The 21481-nt window shown below is 37.9% G+C and overlaps 1 protein-coding gene across 1 annotated transcript; it reads left to right on the top strand.

Annotated features, from left to right (window-relative positions):
- Positions 1–2895: 2895 nt before the first annotated feature.
- LOC109421525 (uncharacterized) lies at positions 2896–4664 on the top strand. The gene is made up of 2 exons (XM_019696037.3): positions 2896–3142; positions 3203–4664. Exons 1-2 carry the CDS (start codon positions 3123–3125, stop codon positions 4590–4592), a joined length of 1410 nt encoding a protein of 469 aa, XP_019551582.2. The 5' UTR covers positions 2896–3122; the 3' UTR covers positions 4593–4664.
- Positions 4665–21481: the final 16817 nt, after the last annotated feature.

Raw genomic sequence — 21481 nt, 5'->3', positions numbered from 1 at the left:
AAAAAGTCGTATTTGAGTAAATATTTTGTCTTTTCAAACAAATCTGACATCTTGATATCAATTTTGTTGGATATGTTCTAATAACGTTTATTTTGCCGCAATATGACAAGTCTGATTAAGTTTTATATTTGTCTTAATATGTTCATCAAACATATTCTCGGTAGGAACTTTAGATTTGTGCTCATGAAAATTCGAGCTGTGGCTTCGTCATATCTTAACGTTTCGCTAAAAAATGCAAATACATTACAACACTCCAATTTATTGGGTTTTACATTACAACATATTTCCTGTATTGCACGCGAACTTTCAATAGATTCTTCTCTATACTACTGCCGTCCAACTTACCCGATTATTGTAATAAATATATAAACTATCACAATATTTTGCAGCTCACATTTTTTCCTGAAATAGTTTCTTTAAAGACCACTTCAGACCACTTATGTTAACTCGTAGCACTATCAGAAGGATTTGTTTTGCTATTTATAATAATGGTATAAGTTTGCTACTATTTAATGGGGTCAATAGTGACGTAGATAGCAAAGGAAACTTCCTTGAATTTCTTCATGCCTACCACACGATAAACAAAAAGCCCCTCTACAGCTCAACAGACTCAATATGTTTGATAAGTCGTATTAGAGTCATATTTTCAGTCTTACTTCCAATACGTGTTTTGGTTAAGTTCTGTCGAAACATAATATGTTTCATATGTTCTTATGAAGTCATATTCAGGGTTTCTGCAGTATGTATGCAAACATGTGTAGCATGATGACATGTTTAGTATGTTTCATAAGTCATATATGAGTAACATTTTCAGTCTGTCTTTCAATACTTGTTTTCGATGAAGTTTTTGTTAAACATCATATGTTTTGTTTGTTTACATCAAGTCATATTTATGTTTTTTCAATAGGTAAACAAACATATGTAACATAAACTAAAGTCACTAGGCTATGTTACACTACCGATCATAAAAATGTCGATATGATGTTCAATATGTAATAAATTAAGAATAAAAACTATATTTTTACCGTGCCAATACTCTACAATTTTGATTGTATTAATTAATAAAATTTCAATTGGCTCGACGGCACACATAAATTTTATCATCCTGGAAAAACTAGTAGTGTATAATTTTTCTAGATGGAAATTCTTATCGACTTTCACCGCCTTTTTTAAGCAAAATTACCCATTTTACGAACCGATAATGATATTGATTTTCACGAGGTAGTGACACTACCTCCTGTCAAATTTTCGTTTATAAAATCAGCCCGAAATGTGAAATATATTTTCTTCTTCTTCTGACGTTGTCAACACTGGACCAAAGCCTGCTTCTCAGCTTATTGTTAGTCTACGAGCACTTCCACACACAGCAAAAAAAATCTTGTGATATCACATCATTTTCGCTGCACATCAGTCGCGTGGTAAAAGTGATGTACAGATTACATTCTTTTCACGCAGCAAATTAGCCGCCGTAGCTTGAAAGTGGGTCTAGCAATCGCTAGAACCGAATCGATAGATTAATCATATATAAGTAAACTATTGGCATAGATTCGAACACAGATCCGTTGATTGTGAGGCACATCCCTTACCTCTCGGCTATTTCACTGAGTTAAAAGGAGGAAGATAAATATGATACTGTTTCTAGGTATCTGCTGGAATGGGTTTGTTGACACTTTTCGGTGCCAACTACGGTGTACATGGTGAGTGTGATAATTGTTGGAAAACGATGCAACAGAGTGAAATTACATTCGAAATTGTATACGTCGCCAGAAATTACGCGCCTGGATATTACAAAATTATTTGCTGTGCAGTTATTTATTTAGAGCTTCCGCTGCAAATATCAATTTTGCATGTGTAAGTCACTTTAAAATTTCTTCATTCATATCCATATAAATTGTGATGGCTACATGTATGACATTGTAAAAAGAATATTCTCAATTTACATTTACAAATTTTCCAGATTGGTAAGCATTAAGCTAATTTCTAATCATATCTCGAATCATTTAGCATGCCGTGTCCAAGTATGCCATTTATTTTTTCGTTAATACTTTTAATATTAATAAAATATCCAGTCAAATATCCCATTTTTATCCATGATGTATGATTTTTTTTTGCAGGATTTAGAAATATTATTTAGGAAAACAAAGCACTTTAGGTTACACATGCTCAAGTAAAACGATGGTTTTAATTTGTTTTATTTTATTATCCTTCAAATATACGTGTTTATAAGGCGCATTAAATTTATTGAAGTACAAATGCCTATTTCACCAGAAAAAATGACTCGCACCACAATTTCTGGTCATGGAAAGCCAATTTTAAGTTGGAATAGTTTAGCTGAAATAATATCGCAAGCCATATTTTGAACTTGAATAGTTTTTTTTTTGACATTTTGAAACATATTTGAATACGGTTATGCAACAAATATTGATTACGCTTAAGAAAAGAAACTGAATTTTCATCCTCAATTAGAAAAAGAAGACGTGTAGGGTGTTTATTGAAAGTCGTCAGAATTATGCACTGTAAAACATACTAAGAAACATTATTAAGTATGCTTTGATTCATATAGAACATGATTATAACATCACAAATATGTTGCCGAAGCTCCACCTTCTGCGCTTTTTCGGTCATATATCTGTCTGAAAAACGGTTTTATTGCTATGAACCAAAACACAGTAACTGGTCATATTGGAGTCGAAATAATTACTATAGAACATGTTGTGTTACTTGGGTAATAGGATGCTGGGCGGAAACAGGTGAATAATGCTATCGACAGTCGAACGGAGTTCTGAATGCAAAATATTATAGAATTTAATGTATTGATTTCAAATGCTTATGTCGACTGCATCGTAATTTCTATTCGGGAAATGATGTAAATAACGAAGTACGCCCGCAGTCAAAAGGTATATGAGACAAAAGACTGTAGCTCACGGTTTAGAACCGATTAAATTCTATACTAGTTCGATCCGATGTACGAGTGCTTTTTGTCTTGCTTTTACAATAAGCTGGCTTTCTGTTTGAAAATATTGTTCAATTTCCTGATGATAATAGTGGCTCGCCATCATAGACATCTTGTATATTGATCGAAATCTCAATTAGTTTAGTTGTCTCCGTCAGCTGCCTTAGAGATGATCCCACGAATCATCATGTAATTCATACTGTCCATAGTTAATCTGAATTTACTCAAGATTCTCGTGTATATTTACAGTTCACTTGCGCTTCTGATCTCCGCGAATGCTGTGTCCCACGGTACAGAGATCAATTGTGATACCACTAGCAAGGATGACCAAAATTCATCTACCAAAGATTTGTGCGAGATTGTGATATCGGAGCAAAAATGGAACATCAGCTCCATCGACCTATCTTCTGTGATACTTCCCCCTGAGTTCGAAAAGTTCAGACTGGTTGGTGTTAACGGATCGTTCCCTTTGGTGGACTTCTTCTCATCAAAACCACGTCTCCAGAAGGTACATATCTACGATTCGGTTATGTATGTGGTGGAAATTCCTCCAATGTTGGAAAGCTTGCTGGTTACTGGGTGTCAAACACGGCAGGTTGTCATCGGAAAAACGGGCAAAGATGGATATGCTATGCATACCCTCGTCTTAAGGGAAACTGAAATCAGTGAAATTCCACAGAGGATTGATCAGTTAAAACCATTGAAGTCATTGGACATGGCGTATAACTTGCTGAAAAAAATCAATTTTACTGAGTTTAATGGATTGGAAGAACTGGATTTTGTGGACTTGAGTTACAATTTTATTGGAAATATTTCGATTGATACAGTAGACTTACCAAAATTACTCAAACTGGATCTACACCAGAATTTGTTGAAGCGCATTCCTCGAAATTTTGGACAATTACGATCTCTAGAAGAACTAAACTTAAGCCACAATATGTTAGAATACGTCGAAATGAGCCACTTCAACGGACTAACGAAGCTGAAGGTTCTGGAACTCCAGTTCAACAACCTGTTGATAGGGTCTTTGGCCCCTGCCATCTTACCCGCACTGGAAGTTCTACGGCTTGAATCGTGTCGTCTACAGCAGCTGGATTTGTTTGGTATTGAAATGCCTAAGCTAAAAAAATTGTACCTGAACGACAACAAACTGGAATACGTGGAAGGTTTCAACAAAAATGTCTACCAGGGTGAAGCGTTGAACTTGTATGGTGACCGAAACCATTGGAGCTGCAACTGGCTGTCGGAGATACATACTCGGGTGAAATTTGTGCGGCAACAAGATCGAGTAGTCTGTAGGAGGTTCGAACATAATGTGTGCTGCCTCGAGAGTGATTATTTCTCGATCCGGAAGGCGGATCGGAGGTGGCTGGCCGTTAAAGAACAGAATCGGGAAATTTTCAAGTCGTTGAGCGAGCAACAGGACAAGGTGCGAGGACTGAGTGAAACCTGTGAAATGGCTGGCAGACTGCTGGTTGAAATCGAAGACACGATTGCGAAACTTTTGAGCCTGGTAGAGACAATAGCAACAAGATCAGAAACATTAGGAGCTAGAGCAGATTATTTACGTTTTGACATGGTCTTCCTGCCACTGTTTTCAGTCTGCTTATATTTTTGGATTTGCATTTCGACGAACTAGTAAATACTTGACGAACTTGCGGAAACTTGACGAACTTGACACAAGCTAAGTGAATATTCAATAAACTAGTTAAAAAATATGGCTTCTCATTGCGTTCTTCAATTTTTCATGACTGCCTTAAATTATTTTATTGACCTTTTTTCTAAAGTTCCTAAAAATTCTGTAAATTCCTATAAATACACATTTACATTGAACAGTCGAAGATCAAAATTCCGACCGTGCATATAAATTACCTCAGCATACGTAATACATAATAAAAATAATAAAACAGAAACAGTAATAAATCTCGAGTGTCCCAGGTGCATCAAGGCCCTTAATCAGTACACACCGATAGAGCACCCGGTAGCCAATGCGTGGGACGATATAATCCGTTCAATATTTTGAATCCTGCAAAAACGAACCACTATGCTGGCTGGCTGGCTGGGAGTTTTGAATGGTACTCGAAATTTTGCTACTGCCGTCGACGTCGTCGTCGTCGTTTTGATCGGTCTTCGAAAATTGGCCCCGACTTAACAGTTCGTTCGTTCGTTCGTTGGTTCATTCATTCATGCATCGATGCCCACTGAATGGGGTACTCTTTTCGGAAAATCCAAAATCCATTGCTCTCCTCGATTCAATTGAATTGCCTTCCTCGAAATCCAGAGGCAGCATTCGATATGTTGAGTTGAGAACCAAATCCGGAACATGGCACAGCATGACGCTGTGCCCATATTTTCCTATTCTCATATATGTATTCAATTCCACAGGCACATCGGTGCTTCAAAACGGAATGCTTCCGAAAATATCTGGACCGGTAGTTAATTATCCTGGTATTCACACGTTTTTACTTTCATTTGTTTCAAAGAACAGAGGCAGAATTGCATGGGATGTTTCACATGAGGGAATATAGGGTGGAATGCACCAGATGAGAACGTTTGGACAAAAAGCTACTTCAAAAAATATCATTGTTTTACCTAAAACTGTAGAGCAGAAAATGCTGAACCGATTCCGAAGAAAAATTTTCTGTACGTGCATTATGTATGTAGAAGTATTGTGTCAAAATTTCATTCAGTATGATCTAAACATTAAAAAGTTATAGGTACATAAATATGTAGCACTATGTCACAATGAGCAGATGTGGTTTTTGGTACAGTGAAATTCAAACTGCTCTAACTTTGACAGTATTAAAAAAAAAAAGACGCGGACACCGTCTTCAGCCAGAGGCTGTACAGACTGAATGAAACTAAACACTAGACAAGGGACGCACGGAGCATGCACCAGTGGATACGGAGAAGAAACTATTCTCACGAAAAGTTTCATCGCCCGGAGCGGGAATCGAACCCTCACCCCATAGCATGGTGCGATTAGAAGCTTGGTGACCCTAACCGCACGGCTACGAGGCTCCACAACCATATTCAACCAAAATTGCTGAAATTTTCACTGAAAGGGAGCGTCCATAAATTACGTCACGCAAAAATTGCCCATTTTCAACCCCCCCTCCCCCCTATGTCACACTTTTTGTATGAGACCTCTGAAATTTTTGTATAGGTTGTCACACCTTACGGAACCCCCCCTCCCCGCTAAAAGCGTGACGTAATTTATGGACGTTCCCAAACAGTTTAACACAAAAATTTTAGACTGTCAAAGTTTTATAAAAATCGGGACAGTGTTGCCAGTTTGACAGTCAAATTAGTGCACACTGATATTAACATGTTAGAAAGTGCCCAAAATTTATAAAAACCTTTTTTTGTTTGAAATGTTGAAAATAGTACAGGACCAATTATGATGAAATTTTCACCCCTTGTTATGCCTTACTTGGAGAACTTACAGTCGAATTTTCAGACGTTTTGATGGGCTAAAAACAAACAAAGCTATAATACAATTTTAAAATGGATACCCAAAGTATCAAAAAACAATAGAGTAAGGTGGGGCAAAAGTTCGACCTTAGTTGAAAATTCAACTTTTTTCAAAAAATCGAAGCAGATAAAAATAAATGAATACCGTGTGGTGATTCTACCATCCATTAGCTAAAAATTAGCTGAACAAAGTTACGCCAAATGTCTTTTCAATTTTGAGTTACAACACTTTTCGTATGTGTGTGTCTAATTCGAACTCTTGCCCCACCACTGGGGCAAAAGTTCGAATCTAGTGTTTGTGGAATTCCACTAACCGTAGCACACTATTTAGACACTTTGGTAATCTGAATACCGAAAACCAAATGATATTTGATGTTGGAACTGAAATACACTTTAAAGTTCGATCTGGATTTTACCCAAATCAGGGTTAAATTTACTACACCAAAAATTAGTAGTTTTCCGCCAAATTCAGATGAAACAACATTTTTTTTCAACTTTGATCGAATTTTCTCACTAATTCCATCATTTTTAGAGATAATATATACATTTTGCAGAATTTTAGGTTTTTACCTAAAGTTGCTACATGACTCGAACTCTTGCCCCACAATTCGAACTTTTGCCCCACTATGTGTAAAATATGATTTCCAAATCTTTTTTGCAAAAAGTTATACATGCTAAAGCATCTTCAAAATATACCTAGTTACGCCCCAAAATAAAATATCGAATTCGATTTCATTACAATTCCATTCCATGCGTTGGAAGGACCATCGCATATTACAATTTGTTGATCAAAAACCAACATTTTGTCATAACTTTTCGAATTATTGATCAATTTTCATAATTTTTGGAGTGAAAGACTCTTTTTCAAAAAGGCTTCGAACAACCTTGACACCCGGAAGAAATAATTTGAATTGAGCTCAAAAACTTCAAAAGAAACTCTTGCCCCACTCGAACTTTTGCCCCACTTTACTCTACCTGCGCCATTACTAAACCGGTTCAATGAAATTATTATGGAATAACCTTGCTGGTTCAAAAAATCAGCACTTTTTGGGCATGCAATGAACAGTTGTAAATAATTTTGTATGTCTTACATTTTTCGAGTCTAGTCTTTATTTATGTTGTAATAAAAAAAAATACAGAAATAAAGGAAACTAAACATAAACAAGGATTTTGTGAGATGGCCTCGAGAATCTCGTGAATGTTCTCTTCAGAATCTCATGTAGATTCTTGAGATTCTCGTAGAGATCTTGCGGAGAAATCCTCTGGAATCTCATGGTGACTCCCTCAGGAATCTTGTGGCGATTGCCCTTGGAATCTCGTGGAGATTTCCACTGGAATCTAGTGGAGATTCTCTCAAGAATCTTGTGGTGATTGATACAAGAATGTCATGAAGATTCTCTCAAGATCCTCGTGGAGATTCTCTCACGAATCTCGTGGGGATTCTCTCCAGCATCTCGTAGAGGTACTCTCCAGCTTCTCGTGGAGATACTCTCCAGAATCTTGTGTAGATTTTTTTCCAGAATCTGGCGTAGACTCTTTCCAGAATCACGTGAAGATTCTTTCCAGAATCTCGTGCAGAATCCCTCCGGAATCTCGTGCTCGTGGAGATTCCTTTTGGAACCTTGTGGAGATTCTCTCAAGAATCTCGTGGATACTGTTTCAAGAATCTCGTGGAGATAGTTTCAAGAATCTCGAGGAGATTCTCTCAAGAATCTCGAGGAGATTCTCTCAAGAATCTCGTGGAGATTCTCTAAGAATCTCATAAAGATTCTCTCAAGAATCTCGTGGAGATTCTCTAAGAATCTCATAAAGATTCTCTCAAGAATCTCGTGGAGATTCTCTCGAGAATCTCATGGAGATTGTATCAAGAATCTCGTGAAGATTGATTCAAGAATCTCGTGTAGAGAGTCTTCATGAGATTCTTGAGATAATCTTCACGAGATTCTTGAAACAACCTCCACGAGATTTTTGACAGAATCTCCACGATTTTCTTGAGAGGATCTCCACGAGATTTTTGAAAAAATCTCCACGAGATTCTTAAGAGAATCTTTACGAGATTCTTGAGAGAATCTTTACGAGATTCTTGAGAGAATCTTTACGAGACTCTTGAGAGAATCTCCACGAGACTCTTGAGAAAATCTCCACGAGATTCTTGACAGAATCTTCACGAGATTCTTGAGAGAATCTTCACGAGATTCTTGAGAGAATCTTCACGAGATTCTTGAGAGAATCTTCACGAGATTCTTGAGAGAATCTTCACGAGATTCTTGAAACAATCTCCACGAGATTTTTGAGAGAATCTCCACGAGATTCTTGACAGAATCTTCACGAGATTTTTGAGAGAATCTCCACGAGATTCTTGACAGAATCTTCACGAGATTCTTGAGAGAATCTTCACGAGATTCTTGAGATAATCTTCACGAGATTCTTGTAACAATCTCCACGAGATTTTTGAGAGAATCTTCACGGGATTCCTGAGAGAATCTTCACGAGATTCTTGAGAGAATCTCCATGAGATTCTTGAGAGAATCTCCACGAGATTCTTGAGAGAATCTCCACGAGATTCCTGAGAGAATCTCCACAAGATTCTTGAAAGAATATCCACGAGATTCTTGAGAAAACCTTCATGAGATTCTTGAGAGTCCATGAAATTCTTGAAACAATCTCCACGAGATTCTTGAGAGAATCTTCACGAGATCCTTGAATCAACCTCCACGAGATTCTTGAAACTATCTCCACGAGGTTCTTGAGAGAATTTTTACGAGATTCTTGCTAGAGTCTCCACGAGACTCTTGAGAGAATCTCCACGAGATTCTTGAATCAATCTCCACGAGTTTCTTGAGAGAATCTCCACGAGATTCTTGAGAGAATCTTCACGAGATCCTTGAAACAATCTCCACGAGATTCTTGAGAGGATCACCACGAGATTCTTTAGAGAATCTCCACGAGATTCTTGAAATAATCTCCACGAGATTCTTGAGAATATTTTCATGAGACTCTTGAGAGAATCTCCATGAGATTCTTGAAACAATCTCTACGAGATTCTTGAATCAATCTCCACGAGTTTCTTGAGATAATCTTCACTAGTTTCTTGAGAGAATCTCCAAGAGTTTCTTGAGAGAATCTCCACGAGATTCTTGAGAGAATCTCCACGAGATTCTTGAGAGAATCTCCACGAGATTCTTGAGAGAATCTCCACGAGATTCGTGAGAGAATCTTCACGAGATTCTTGGGAAAATCTCCACGAGATTCCAGAGGCAATCTCCACGAGATTCTTGAGGAAGTCACCACAAGATTCCCGGGGCAATCTCCACGAGATTCCTGAGGAAGTCACCACGAGATTCCAGAGGAATTCTCCACAAGATGCCAGAGGGAATCTCTACGAGATTCCAGAGGGCATCTCCAAGATATTCCCTTTGGCATCTTGTGGAGAATTCCTCTGGAATCTCGTGGTGGCTCCCTCAGGAATCTCGTGGAGATTGCCCCTGGAATCTTGTGGCGACTCCCTCAAGAATCTCGTGGAGATTGCCTCTGGAATCTCGTGGAGATTCTGGAGAGAATCTTCATGAGTTTCTTGAGATAATCTCCACGAGATTTTTGAGAGAATCTTCACGAGATTCTTGAGAGAATCTTCACGAGATTCTTGAGAGAATCTCCATGAGACTCTTGAGAGAATCTCCACGAGATTCTTTTGAGAGAATCTTCATGAGATTCTTGAGAGAATCCCCACGAGATTCTTGAGAGAATCCCCACGAGATTCTTAAAACAATCGCCAAGAGATTTTTGAGAGAATCTTCACGGGATTCTTGAGAGTATCTTCACGAGACTCTTGAGAGAATCTCCATGAGATTCTTGAGAGAATCTCCACGAGATTCTTGAGAGATTCTCCACGAGATTCTTGAGACAATCTCCACGAGATTTTTGAGAGAATCTTCATGAGTTATAATCTCCACGAGATTCTTGAGAGAATCTTACTGAGACTTTTGAGAGAATCTCCACGAGATTCTTGAGAGGATCTTCACAAGATTCTTGAAACAATCTCCACGAGATTCTTGAATCAACCTCCACGAGATTCTTGAAACAATCTCCACGAGATTCTTAAGAGAATCTTCACGAGATACTAGAGAGAATCTTCACGAGATTCTTGAGAGAGTCTACAAGAGCTTTTGAGAGAATCTCGACGGGATTCTTGAGAGAATCTCCACGAGTTATAATCTCCACGAGATTCTTGAGAGAATCTCACCGAGACTCTTGAGAGAATGTCCACGAGATTCTTGAGAGGATCTTCACAAGATTATTGAAACAATCTCCACGAGATTCTTGAATCAACCTCCACGAGATTCTTAAGAGAATCTTCACGAGATACTAGAGAGAATCTTTACGAGATTCTTGAGAGAGTCTACAAGAGATTTTGAGAGAATCTCCACGGAATTCTTGAGAGAATCTCCACGAGATTCTTGAGACTATCTTCACGAGTTTCATGAGATAATCACCACGAGAGTTTTGAGAGAATATCCACAACATCCTTGAGGGAATCTCTACGAGATTCTTGAGGGAATCTCCACGAATATCTTGAGAGAATCTCCACGAGATTCTTGAGAAAATCTCCACGAATTTAAGAATCTCGTGGAGATTGTTTCAAGAATCTCGTGAAGATTCTCTCAAGAATCCCGTGGAGATTCACTCAAGAATCTCGTGAAGATTCTCTCAAGAATCTCTTGGAGATTCTCTCAAAATCTCTTGAAGACTCTCTCAAGAATCTCGTGGAAATTCTCTCTAACATCACGTGAAGATTCTCTTATGAATCTCGTGGAGATTGTCTCAAGAATCTCGTGGAGGTTGATCCAAGAATCTCGTGGAGATTGTTTTAAGAATATCATGAAGATTCTCTCAAGAATCTCGTGAAGATTCTCTCAAGAATCTCGTGAAGATTCTCTCAAGAATCTCGTGGAGATTCTCTCAAGAGTCTCGTGGAGATTCTCTCAAGGATCTCGTGGAGATTTTCTCAAGAATCTTATGGAGATTCTCTCAAAACTCTCCTGGTGATTCTCTCTAGAGTCTCGTGAAGATTCTCTCAAGAATATCGTGGAGATTCTCTCCAGAATCTTGTGGAGATTCTCTCCAGAATCTCGTGGAGATTCCCTCTGGAATCTCGTGACTATTTCCTCTGGAATTTCATGGAAATTCCCTGTGGCATCTCGTGGAAATTCCATCTGGTTAGAGAGTGTGATGGTGTGATTGCTCAGACGCAGGAGAATATGGAGCAGAATGGCATGTGGAGTTTTTACAAAACTGCGCCTTCTCTTGTCATGTGCAACGGCCATCGTGGAATTTCGTTGACAGGCAAAACAATAACGGCTGAAGGATCGAGTTATTTTCGATCAGCGAAACCAACTGAAGTCCCGTTGTCCGAAAATGGATACAAAACCCGCATTGTGCTAGACTCTGATTCGTCGGGGCTCGTGGCGTAGTTTCTACACGTTCACTTCATAAGTGGATGGTCATGTGTTCGATCCCCCGGCATTTGCAATTTTTCGTCAGTTGCTCTAGCCCCCCCCCCCCATCTTATGCCATCTTATGTTGGAAGGAGTGATTCGACGAATAGGGGATGACATGCATGGTATTCGTAGGTTTTCTGTAAATCTTGAATTCGAACGATGAACTGTTTTCCCTCTTAACTAATAGATCCAAAAATGGAAGTTTTCCCTCCTTTTCTTCCTCGTGAGTAAACCTGATATCCTTATGCACTTTGTTGATGACCTCTAGAACCTTAGATAAAGCTTCCCGTTTGATCACACTGAAAATATCGTCGACGTTCTGAGCATATGTTCTAATGGACCCGGAAACTTGAATATCGGCTAACGGCAACTCATAATGGATCCCCAATCGGTCTGGAAAAGAAACAATAGCCACACATCAACATCCTCGTGCCCATCATTTTACCATAGACAGGCTAGAAAAGTGACAGCAGCGCAAAGGCTGACGAACTGGTGATGAAGTAGAACAAGAATAGAATACAACAATAAATATTGCTAACTGCACCCCAAATTGGACTGACACAATAGTGTGCACACACCTTCAAAGTGTGATTGCAGCGCAGTGCCACGTCGAATCGAGTTGAGGTCTTCGGTGCACTTATTCCTTGTAAATGGAGGAATAAGTGGACCGAAAACGTCGAGACGATCCGAGGCAAATGTGCACTTTTATCACACTTTTTAGGCGTACCATAAAAAGTGTGATAGTCCAATTTGGGATGTAGTCTGCAATACGCTGTACAAAATGTAAGTTCAGCTGCCAATTGGGATCACTCTCTTAGTGCCCTAGTGGACCAAAGAGCTGATCGAAGAATAAAAAAAAAAACTCGATTCTTCCGGTCGCTTTGTAAAACCACGAATCGTGAACGTTGAGAGAAGTGGACCGGAAAGCCTTTGCAGTCTTCGGAAGTAAAGTGCTACGAATAATACTCGGCGGTATACTGATAGATGGCATATAAAACACGGCAGGTTTCGGTGAGCTGGGCACTAGCTCATTTTCAGCAAATAACCAGGAAGGGGATTAAGAAAATGACGATTTTTCATCAAATCTTACTCAATTCATCGTGTAATATTTCAAAAATATTTATTGTAGCATATCCAAAAACTAACGGCACATACAAACAGACGTGACACTAGCACATAGTTTTCCTTGTGATTTGCCGTTTAATACTAGCGCCTTCTGTATGCGTAGTTGCACATGACCGTACTTGTGCAACATCGTCACCAGATGGTGATAGTGTACACTGACCGATGGACATTCGAGATAATCGTTGTAGGCTTGTAGCAGCTGTTACGAATATTTGTCTGTCCTAACGGTACCAACTGTATTTAATCTGAGGAATAATTGAAAAGTGCATTTAACGCAATTGCCCCTGATGTTCAACTAGCTCTACCGGTTTCATCGCTCCCATTTCTGCATTAGAAAATCCTTAACCAGGGATTCACGTCATTGTCCTTGTTTCTCCCTCTTTATCCCTAGAGCTGTCAGTAAATATTTTCGTCTTAAATACATCTCTAATGATCCTTAATCGCTCCACAATTAACGTATTGATTTGCTTAATACGTAAGAGATTTCTGGAACGGTTGTCGTCGGACGTCGGACGGTGCATCATCCCAATTGAAACGGAAACAATAGTTATAGGTACCTGTGTCCATAGGTGATTCCTTTTTTTCTACCATGACATTATTGGTAGAGCCAGAGCCTCGTTTGGACGGACATTCAAACGTTATTTGTTTTCCCTTGTTTCCTGCACGGAATCAACGAACGAACCTGCATGAGAGCCGGATCGCCACAAAGCTTTTTCCCAAACGCAGCATGATACGACACCCGTACGTGCGCTCGAGTTGTAAAATGCAAATGTTTTCCATTCATTTCGGAAAACAAACAAAAGAAATGGGATCCTCTCGGTCCGGTGGGTTCTCGGGATGCTGATAAATATATTGCACATAATATGGACTGAACTCTGGTGGACGCATCAGGACACTGGAAATGGATGGGTATTATTGTGGTTCGGGTCCAGCCCGGGTCGGTTCTACCTTGTTCTTGTACGACAACCGATAGCTACTGTTGTTGGTCCCACAAAAGGTAAAAGAGGTCGAGTGAAGATGGGTGATAATTCGTCTAATTATTTTTAATGCTATTCTCCTCCCACTCATTATCCTCACGGCAGGCGGCGTGTCCGATTTTCTGTATCGTTTGCGTTCCGAATTTACACTTCTTTCACTAAACTTTGTTTATCGGGTTTCTTTACAATGTGGCTTGGTGTTTCCACAGTGACGAGATAGGACCTATCTTTTGAAATTTATTGAGACTTACATTTTATGTTTCTGTTTGAATTGAAGCACATGAAGAAGGAAACTTCCGCAATTCTGTGTATTTCAAAAAAATTGCTCACGATGATGATTGTTATGTTTTAACTTCAGATTTAACCGTGTTTAACCCACATTTTAAGGCCCTCACAAAATGTGAATCAAGAAAAAAATGGTGCAAAAAAATCTTTGAATTTGCCTTTTTCATAGAAAGTTGCTATATCTATTGGCAACATACAGTGACCCCACACCGATTAATCACCTTAATTTTTGTACACTATTTATGAATCACCATGTTGATCAAATGTAGTGATCCATAAACTGTGGTCATTTTTGCCGATTCATAAATTGTGGGGCCACTGTATATGCTTGAACTTTTCTTCAAATGTAGTGAACAAGTTTTTGCAACCCTTACATAGCCCTCGGACGCATGCATGTCACATGTTACAATAAAAAACAGAAGAAAACATATTTGAAGTTTCAAAATAAACTTTGGCTATTGTCGCATTTGATTGATTTCAACGTAATTAAACTATCGAAAAACGATATAGTGCTACTCCAATTGTCGTGAAACTTGGTAGGTTTGTAGTTCTTATAAAAAAATTAGACCCGTTTTTTTTAATTTCGTCATTAGGGTGACCAATTTTCAGATAGGATGGTCCCAAAAATAAACAATTTTCAAAAAATCATAACTTTTGAACCAGTCAAACGATTTTAAACTATTTTTTTTGTTTGAAAGCTATTGAATTCTAGTTTTTAGGAAAAATACGTTGAATGGGCCAAATTGTGTTTTTGTGCAAACAATATACAAAATTATTAATTTTTTTCACGTTTTCACGGTCTCGGGACCAAAAAGGTACCCTGGTTTAACATTTTTATCAGGAAATTTGGCGTAATTTGGCGTAACATATCAAAAAATTAGAGATGTATGTTTTTTTTAGGTTTTGAGATATGATTTTTCGAAAATAAAAGGCTAAATTTTCCCATACAAAACATTTGTGTTTATTTGATTATGCAATTTTGAATCCTTATACATGTATAGATACCAAAAATAAAACAGGAATCACTCAAAAAAGGAATACAAAGGATAGTTTCATGAAGATTTACAATATCAGGCAATTTTAGAGCAGCTAGTGTTAAATATATGACTCTCGATATTCAAAAAATAACATCTCAAAAACTAAAAAACATCTTTGATTTTTTAACATGTTACGCCAAATTTCCTTAATAAAGGGCGAACACAATGAAATTGCCACACAGAAAATATTGTATAACTTTTGATTGCGTTCGCCAAAATAGCTAATTCTTTTACCATGAATAGTATATTATGTGTAGCTAATACCAGAGACGAACCAGCCAAGGGCTGAAAGTCTCTCAAATAAAGATAAATCAATCAATCAATGTAGCTAATACCATAAATTTTTCATTAAAATCGGTTGAGTAATGGCGGAGATATCGTTGAAACAAGGAAATTGCCACTTGAGAATCTTGTACAAACAAACATTTAGGAAAATATCACTTTTTTGCCGTTTCAACGCTGGCGCCAAAAATACTGAACCAATTTCAATGAAAATTTTTTTGTGCGTAAAGTATGTATGTAGAAGTAGTTTGTCAAAATTTCATTCAATTTGATCATAAGTTATAGTTATAGCCATATATGTCGCACTATGTCACAATAAGCAGATGTGGTTTTTGGTATAGTGAAATTCAAACTGCTCTTACTTTGAAAGTACTCAACAAAAATGGCTGTAATTTTCACTGTAAACAGTTTAACACAACAATTTTACACTGTCAAAGCTTTATAAAAATCGGGACAGTGTTACCAGTTCTACAGTCAAAATAGTGCACGCGGAACTGAAAATGGTCAAAAAGTACCTAAAATTTACCTTAAAGCGATTTGAGTTTTGGATATTTACTAGAAAAAGTACTGAACCGATTTCGATCAAATTTTTACCATTTAATTGATACTATGTTAAGAATATTGAGTGAAATTTTCAAACGTTTTGATGATGTAACAAAAAAGTTATAACCTAAGTAATTTTTTGAAATGGGTGTACAAGTTTTCTAAAATCTCATTTTATGATATCGACAATATATGCGCCAATACTCAACCCGGGTAGACGAGAATATCTAAATCATATCTCAAATAGAACACTTTTTGCTGTCATAGCTCGATGTGATTTTGATGAGTTATTCAAAAATCTAGTGAATATCTCACGAATAGCTCAAAGTGATATGATATCAGTTGTTGTTTTTGTCGAAATAGCTGAAAATTTCTACATAAGAACAAGTTTAGCTCTTCTGCACGAAATGGAACACATACACCCATAGACATGGCTCAATGTTAGTGAAATGCCATGTGCCCCTTTCTGAGCTGTGGATACGAAGAACCGCATGCTCTTATTCCCATGTCATTTACAACAGCGAGCCACAGTTGAGTGGTAAGCATCGCCGCTTGTAAATCCTAAGGTCGTAGGTTCAATGCTGGATGCTGCAATTTTTTTTATTTTTTTTTTCTAGAAAAAAGTGAAAAATTGTGTTTGCTATTGTTTTGATCTTGTAATATCTTAACGAGCTATTATTGAGTAGTTCACCATATTAGATTTTGCTATTATTTCTGTTCTTTTACCTCTTATATCAATCAAACCAATATCAGTTTTTGCTCTTCAGTAATTCAATCAATCATAACTGAATATGCTATTCATCAGATTTTTTCACCTACTCGGGAACCGATTTTAATGAAAATTTTATGGTATTAGCTACACATAATATACTATTCATGGTCAAAAAATTAGCTATTTTGACGAACGCAATCAAAAGTTATACAATATTTTCTGTGTGGCAATTTTATCGTGTTCGCCCTTTATATAATAATGAATTTCTGTATGTCTGCCTGACCCTTATGCATTCGGAAACTATTGAACCGATTGGTGTGAAATTTTGTATGTGGGTATGTTTAGGCCTCTCCGGTCTCTAGAACGAGGAGCTCCCATGACAAAAACACAGTAGGCAGGCAGTACGACGTTTGCCGGAACAGTTAGTCTATATAAATGAATGGAATGGTGTTTGTTTGTCACGAATAGACTCGGGAATGGGTCACCGGATCTACACCATTATTTCAGTGTTTCATTCGTGCAGGGCTCCGACGTGTTCGTACGAAAAATAATTGAGAAAGTCGACCGGGAACGCAACGAAAACGAAAAAGTTTGAAATTCCATATTGCGGGGCATTTTTCTACAGAGCTGCATGTAAAAAAACAGTAGGCAGGCAGAATGACGTTTGCCGGGACAGCTAGGGGTAGGCGGGGCATAATGAGCCAAATCCAGTAAATTAAGCGCAATCAATGTGTAATTTTGACGTATAATCCTTATTTGAACCTTTACTGACAAAAACTAATCGTTGAAATTTCAAATAAATCTATAAATGTTGCAAAATTTAATGTTTTTATAAACGAGATGAACCAGCCGAGGGCTGAAAATCTCGATAATAAAGAAAAATAATAATAAATAATGTTTTTAAAAACGTTTAAAATCATGGATTGCGTTTTGGGGGTGGGGGCATAATGAGCACCCTAGGTGGGGCAGGATGATCAATCCTTGTTTTGTACACAATCAAATGCTAATTGACTATTCTTGCCAATGATAAAGCATGCCGGCAGCAACCAATGAGAATTTGAGGGGATCATGCGGTTCAATTAGTAGGGAACTGTGGGGTTCCGTGGAGTTTACTATTAGGGCATTTTAAAACAGTGATAATATACAGATACTGATTTTTTCAAGCTAATAAATGGAAAATCAATGACAAAACCTTACTATATGCATCGTAACGGAGAAAACCAAAAGTGAAATTCGTTTGTCTAAGATGTTCACCATTTTCATCATTTTTCCACCAGTTGCTCATTTTTCCCCACCCTACTATAAACTTTTCAAAGTATATTTTTTAACAAAATAATTATGCAAATATTTTGAAAGTGTTACAAATACACTGCATTGACCCAGGAAATATCAAGAAACTTGATAGATACCCACTTCGTTCTTATTTCGATTCCAAAACCTTATTTTAGGTCAGCTGATTCTTATAATATTTGCCCAGTGCATGACCACTTTACTCATATTAACGGCTTTTTTGACAAATTTTTCGTCATCAATTCATTGGATTTGAGATCATTTAGCTACATTCAAGCAATTTGTTTCGAAAATTTGGAACTTTACAGTGAAAATATAAGGTGCTCATTATGCCCCGCCTACCACTAGTTAAGAATAAATTTCACAAAAAAAAACAATTATGATAATTAACCACCTCTTCCTCCAAAGATTGCATCAGAGATTCCGTGGAAAATTGTTATAGTAGCTTTCGCAAAATTTACTAGGTCCGAAAGAAGCATTTCTGGCACATGGTGTCTGCGACAAAGTTTTTTTTGTCATATGAGCCATTTTACGAAGTGACAACAATGTTGATGATGATACATATTGATTTTCACGGGTTATTGGACGCTACCTCCTGTCAAAATTCATTCATAAGTAAAAAGAGAGCGGTGATGTTTTGAAAAATCCCTATCCCTATAACACAGGAGAAGATTTTAAAATGCCTCTATAAAATCCAAAACAAAATCTAATTAAAAACGGTTTGATATGCGGTGTTAGACTTTGGATGAACTACATATTGAACATATAAATTTAAATTTAACATTTTTTTCTTGATAAGGTACTTAATTTGTAGTCCATCCAGAATCTAACACCGTACATCAAACCGCTTTTAATTAGATTTTGTTTTAGATTTTATAGAGGCATTTTAAAATCTTCCCCTGTGTTATAGGGATAGGGATTTTTCAAAACACCATCGCTCTTCTTCTTCTTCTTCATGCAACATCAAATCACCAATAGTGTACACGTACTTTCAAAGTGTGATTGCAGCGCAGGGCTACGTCGGATCGGGTTGAGGTCTTCGGTGCACTTATTCATTGTAAATGGAGGAATAAGTACACCGAAGATGTCGAGTCGATCCGAGGCAAATGTGCACTTTTATCACTCTTTTTAGGCGTACCAAAAAAAGTGTTATTGTCGAATTTGGGATGTTTTTTTTTCTGTCCTGGGCACCCACGGTGGTGCAGAGAACCGAATTGAAAGATCTTCATCCTGGGCGAATGCCACCCATCATCGCCTTGACCTGTGGCCAGGTTAAGTTTCTCTCGACTTACTTCGTTGTTGAGGCAGCGCCGCAATAAGTCTTTGGATCTGTCTCTGCTGCGATGTCCTGCTGGGTTCCAATCTAACGCTTGTTTGCAGATTTCGTTTCCGCTCCTGTGTAGAGTGTGGCCGACCCACCTCCACTTTCGCTCCCGAATTTCTGTCGCTATCGGCTTTTGATGACATCGACGATGGAGCTCCACGTTGTAGAGCCAATTGTAAGGCCACCATGCACGAATTATATACCGCAGGCATCTACATTGATAAAATACTTTCGTAAAAGTTCAACGAATATGCTTCGTAAAACCAGTTTTCGTAAATTGAAAGCAATAGTAGGAAATCAAAGCTTGTTTTTCTCAGAGATGGCGCCACCACATTAAAAGTAAAATCATTTTTCTTGTATGAACAAATCGCTGGCTTGCACTTGTTCCGCATCGCAGCGATTTGTGGCTTGGGGCAAAAAGTTGCAAATTAGAAACAAAATCATTATTCCTACGCGTTTCTTCTGGATTCATTGCAGTAACAGAGAATTGATTACATCACCATACAAATTTCAAGTTGTTTACTTCTTTTTTTCTGACTGGCATTTTTCACCCGTGTTGCGCATGATGTTTTGAGTGGATAGGTGCCAGGCGGCGCCGCTGTATATGTGAAAAACACATGGAACACGAGCGCCGTCTATGATTCCGTAGCGCAAACTTTTCTGCTTGTCTACACTGTTATCACGTTTACCGCATTTATCAGAAAAGCGCCACTACCGGCACTTTAGTATAGGCGCAGCTGCTTACTTCCTATTTGCGTAAAATGTACGGTCCATTCGTACCACCACGCTGAAACAGTACAAATGGAGTTGTATCATGTGCGAAATCACGAATCCGACAGACGCTAAGCTTGCTCATTCGTAGATTTTAGCTCCCGCTTTGTAGAATGAAACAAAACAAACAAATGTCAAACGTTTTTTACTATGGTTATACATCAACATCGGTAACCCAGATTTGAGTAAAGGTGCCTTTACCCAGATTAGAGTAACTGCAGTTTTGCTCAATCTGGGTCGCTTTGACATCAATCTGGGTAGCTGAGGGTTAGCGTGTGTGTATTATATCGACGGCGATGTAGCGCAACAACATGTATGAATTTGTATCATCAGCAGCATGGACACGACTCTTTGCGCAACACATTATCAATGCGCCATCTACAGTTTGAAGCAAGAACTGTGACGCGCCGAGTAAGATGGTAAAAATTTTGGAAAATTATATCTGATACTTATGTATAAGTATATGTTTAATGAGAATAAATATAACTTAAATTGTATTAACATCAAATTTAAAGTTGACATTAACAATTACTGATTGATCGGAACAATTCAATATTACAAAGAACCTATGAATGGAGTCTTTCTAACTCCAACAACTTAAGGCCTAGAACTTTAACTAATCGAAAGGAGAACAGGAGACAGAACCCTACAAGGATGTGGGGAAATAAATGGAAATAAAAAGAAAGCCTTCGTGATGTTCGGAATAAAGGCACTATATTACGGTTTAGGGTTTCAACTTTTGACTCGTTTGAGCACGTAAAAGGAACGTGCGAAAAGCAGAATTCAAAAAGGACGCCAACGAGATTCTTGGGGTCACCGAAGAAAGGAAAGAATATTAGTTTGAGTCAGCCTTTCACAAATTTCTTCACGGACGCGTGTATTCCTCATGAAGCTGGTGGTTCGCGACGCGACCCATAATTTGAGAAAGGTGGGGTTGAGTCATGTTATTCAATACCCCGGATCTCTGCTGCTATCTTGAAAAGTAAATGTGTTAGAATTAACCAGCCACGGGCTTAAGATATGCCTAATGAAGCCAATAATAATAATAATAATAATAATAACAATAATTTGGAAATGAGATTTGCATTCGTATCGTACGTATGCCCAATGAAATCAATAATAGTTTCATTGCGAAAAGGACTTGGATTGACGATGAAATATGGTAGTATTACATGAAAGGAATTTTCGAAGCCAATAAATACTAATGTAA

The sequence above is a fragment of the Aedes albopictus genome, chromosome 2 (assembly GCF_035046485.1).
Source record: "Aedes albopictus strain Foshan chromosome 2, AalbF5, whole genome shotgun sequence".
In the NCBI taxonomy this organism is placed as follows: Eukaryota; Metazoa; Arthropoda; class Insecta; order Diptera; family Culicidae; genus Aedes; species Aedes albopictus.
This window is presented reverse-complemented; position numbering and strand designations above follow the sequence as displayed.

What these genes read in the sequence shown, in the direction of transcription:
- LOC109421525 (XM_019696037.3), top strand. Translation starts at nt 3,123, where the DNA reads ATGATCCCACGAATCATCAT. An exon ending in ATGATCCCACGAATCATCAT is followed by an intron (nt 3,143 to 3,202) that starts GTAATTCATACT and finishes GTATATTTACAG; the next exon opens with TTCACTTGCGCTTCTGATCT.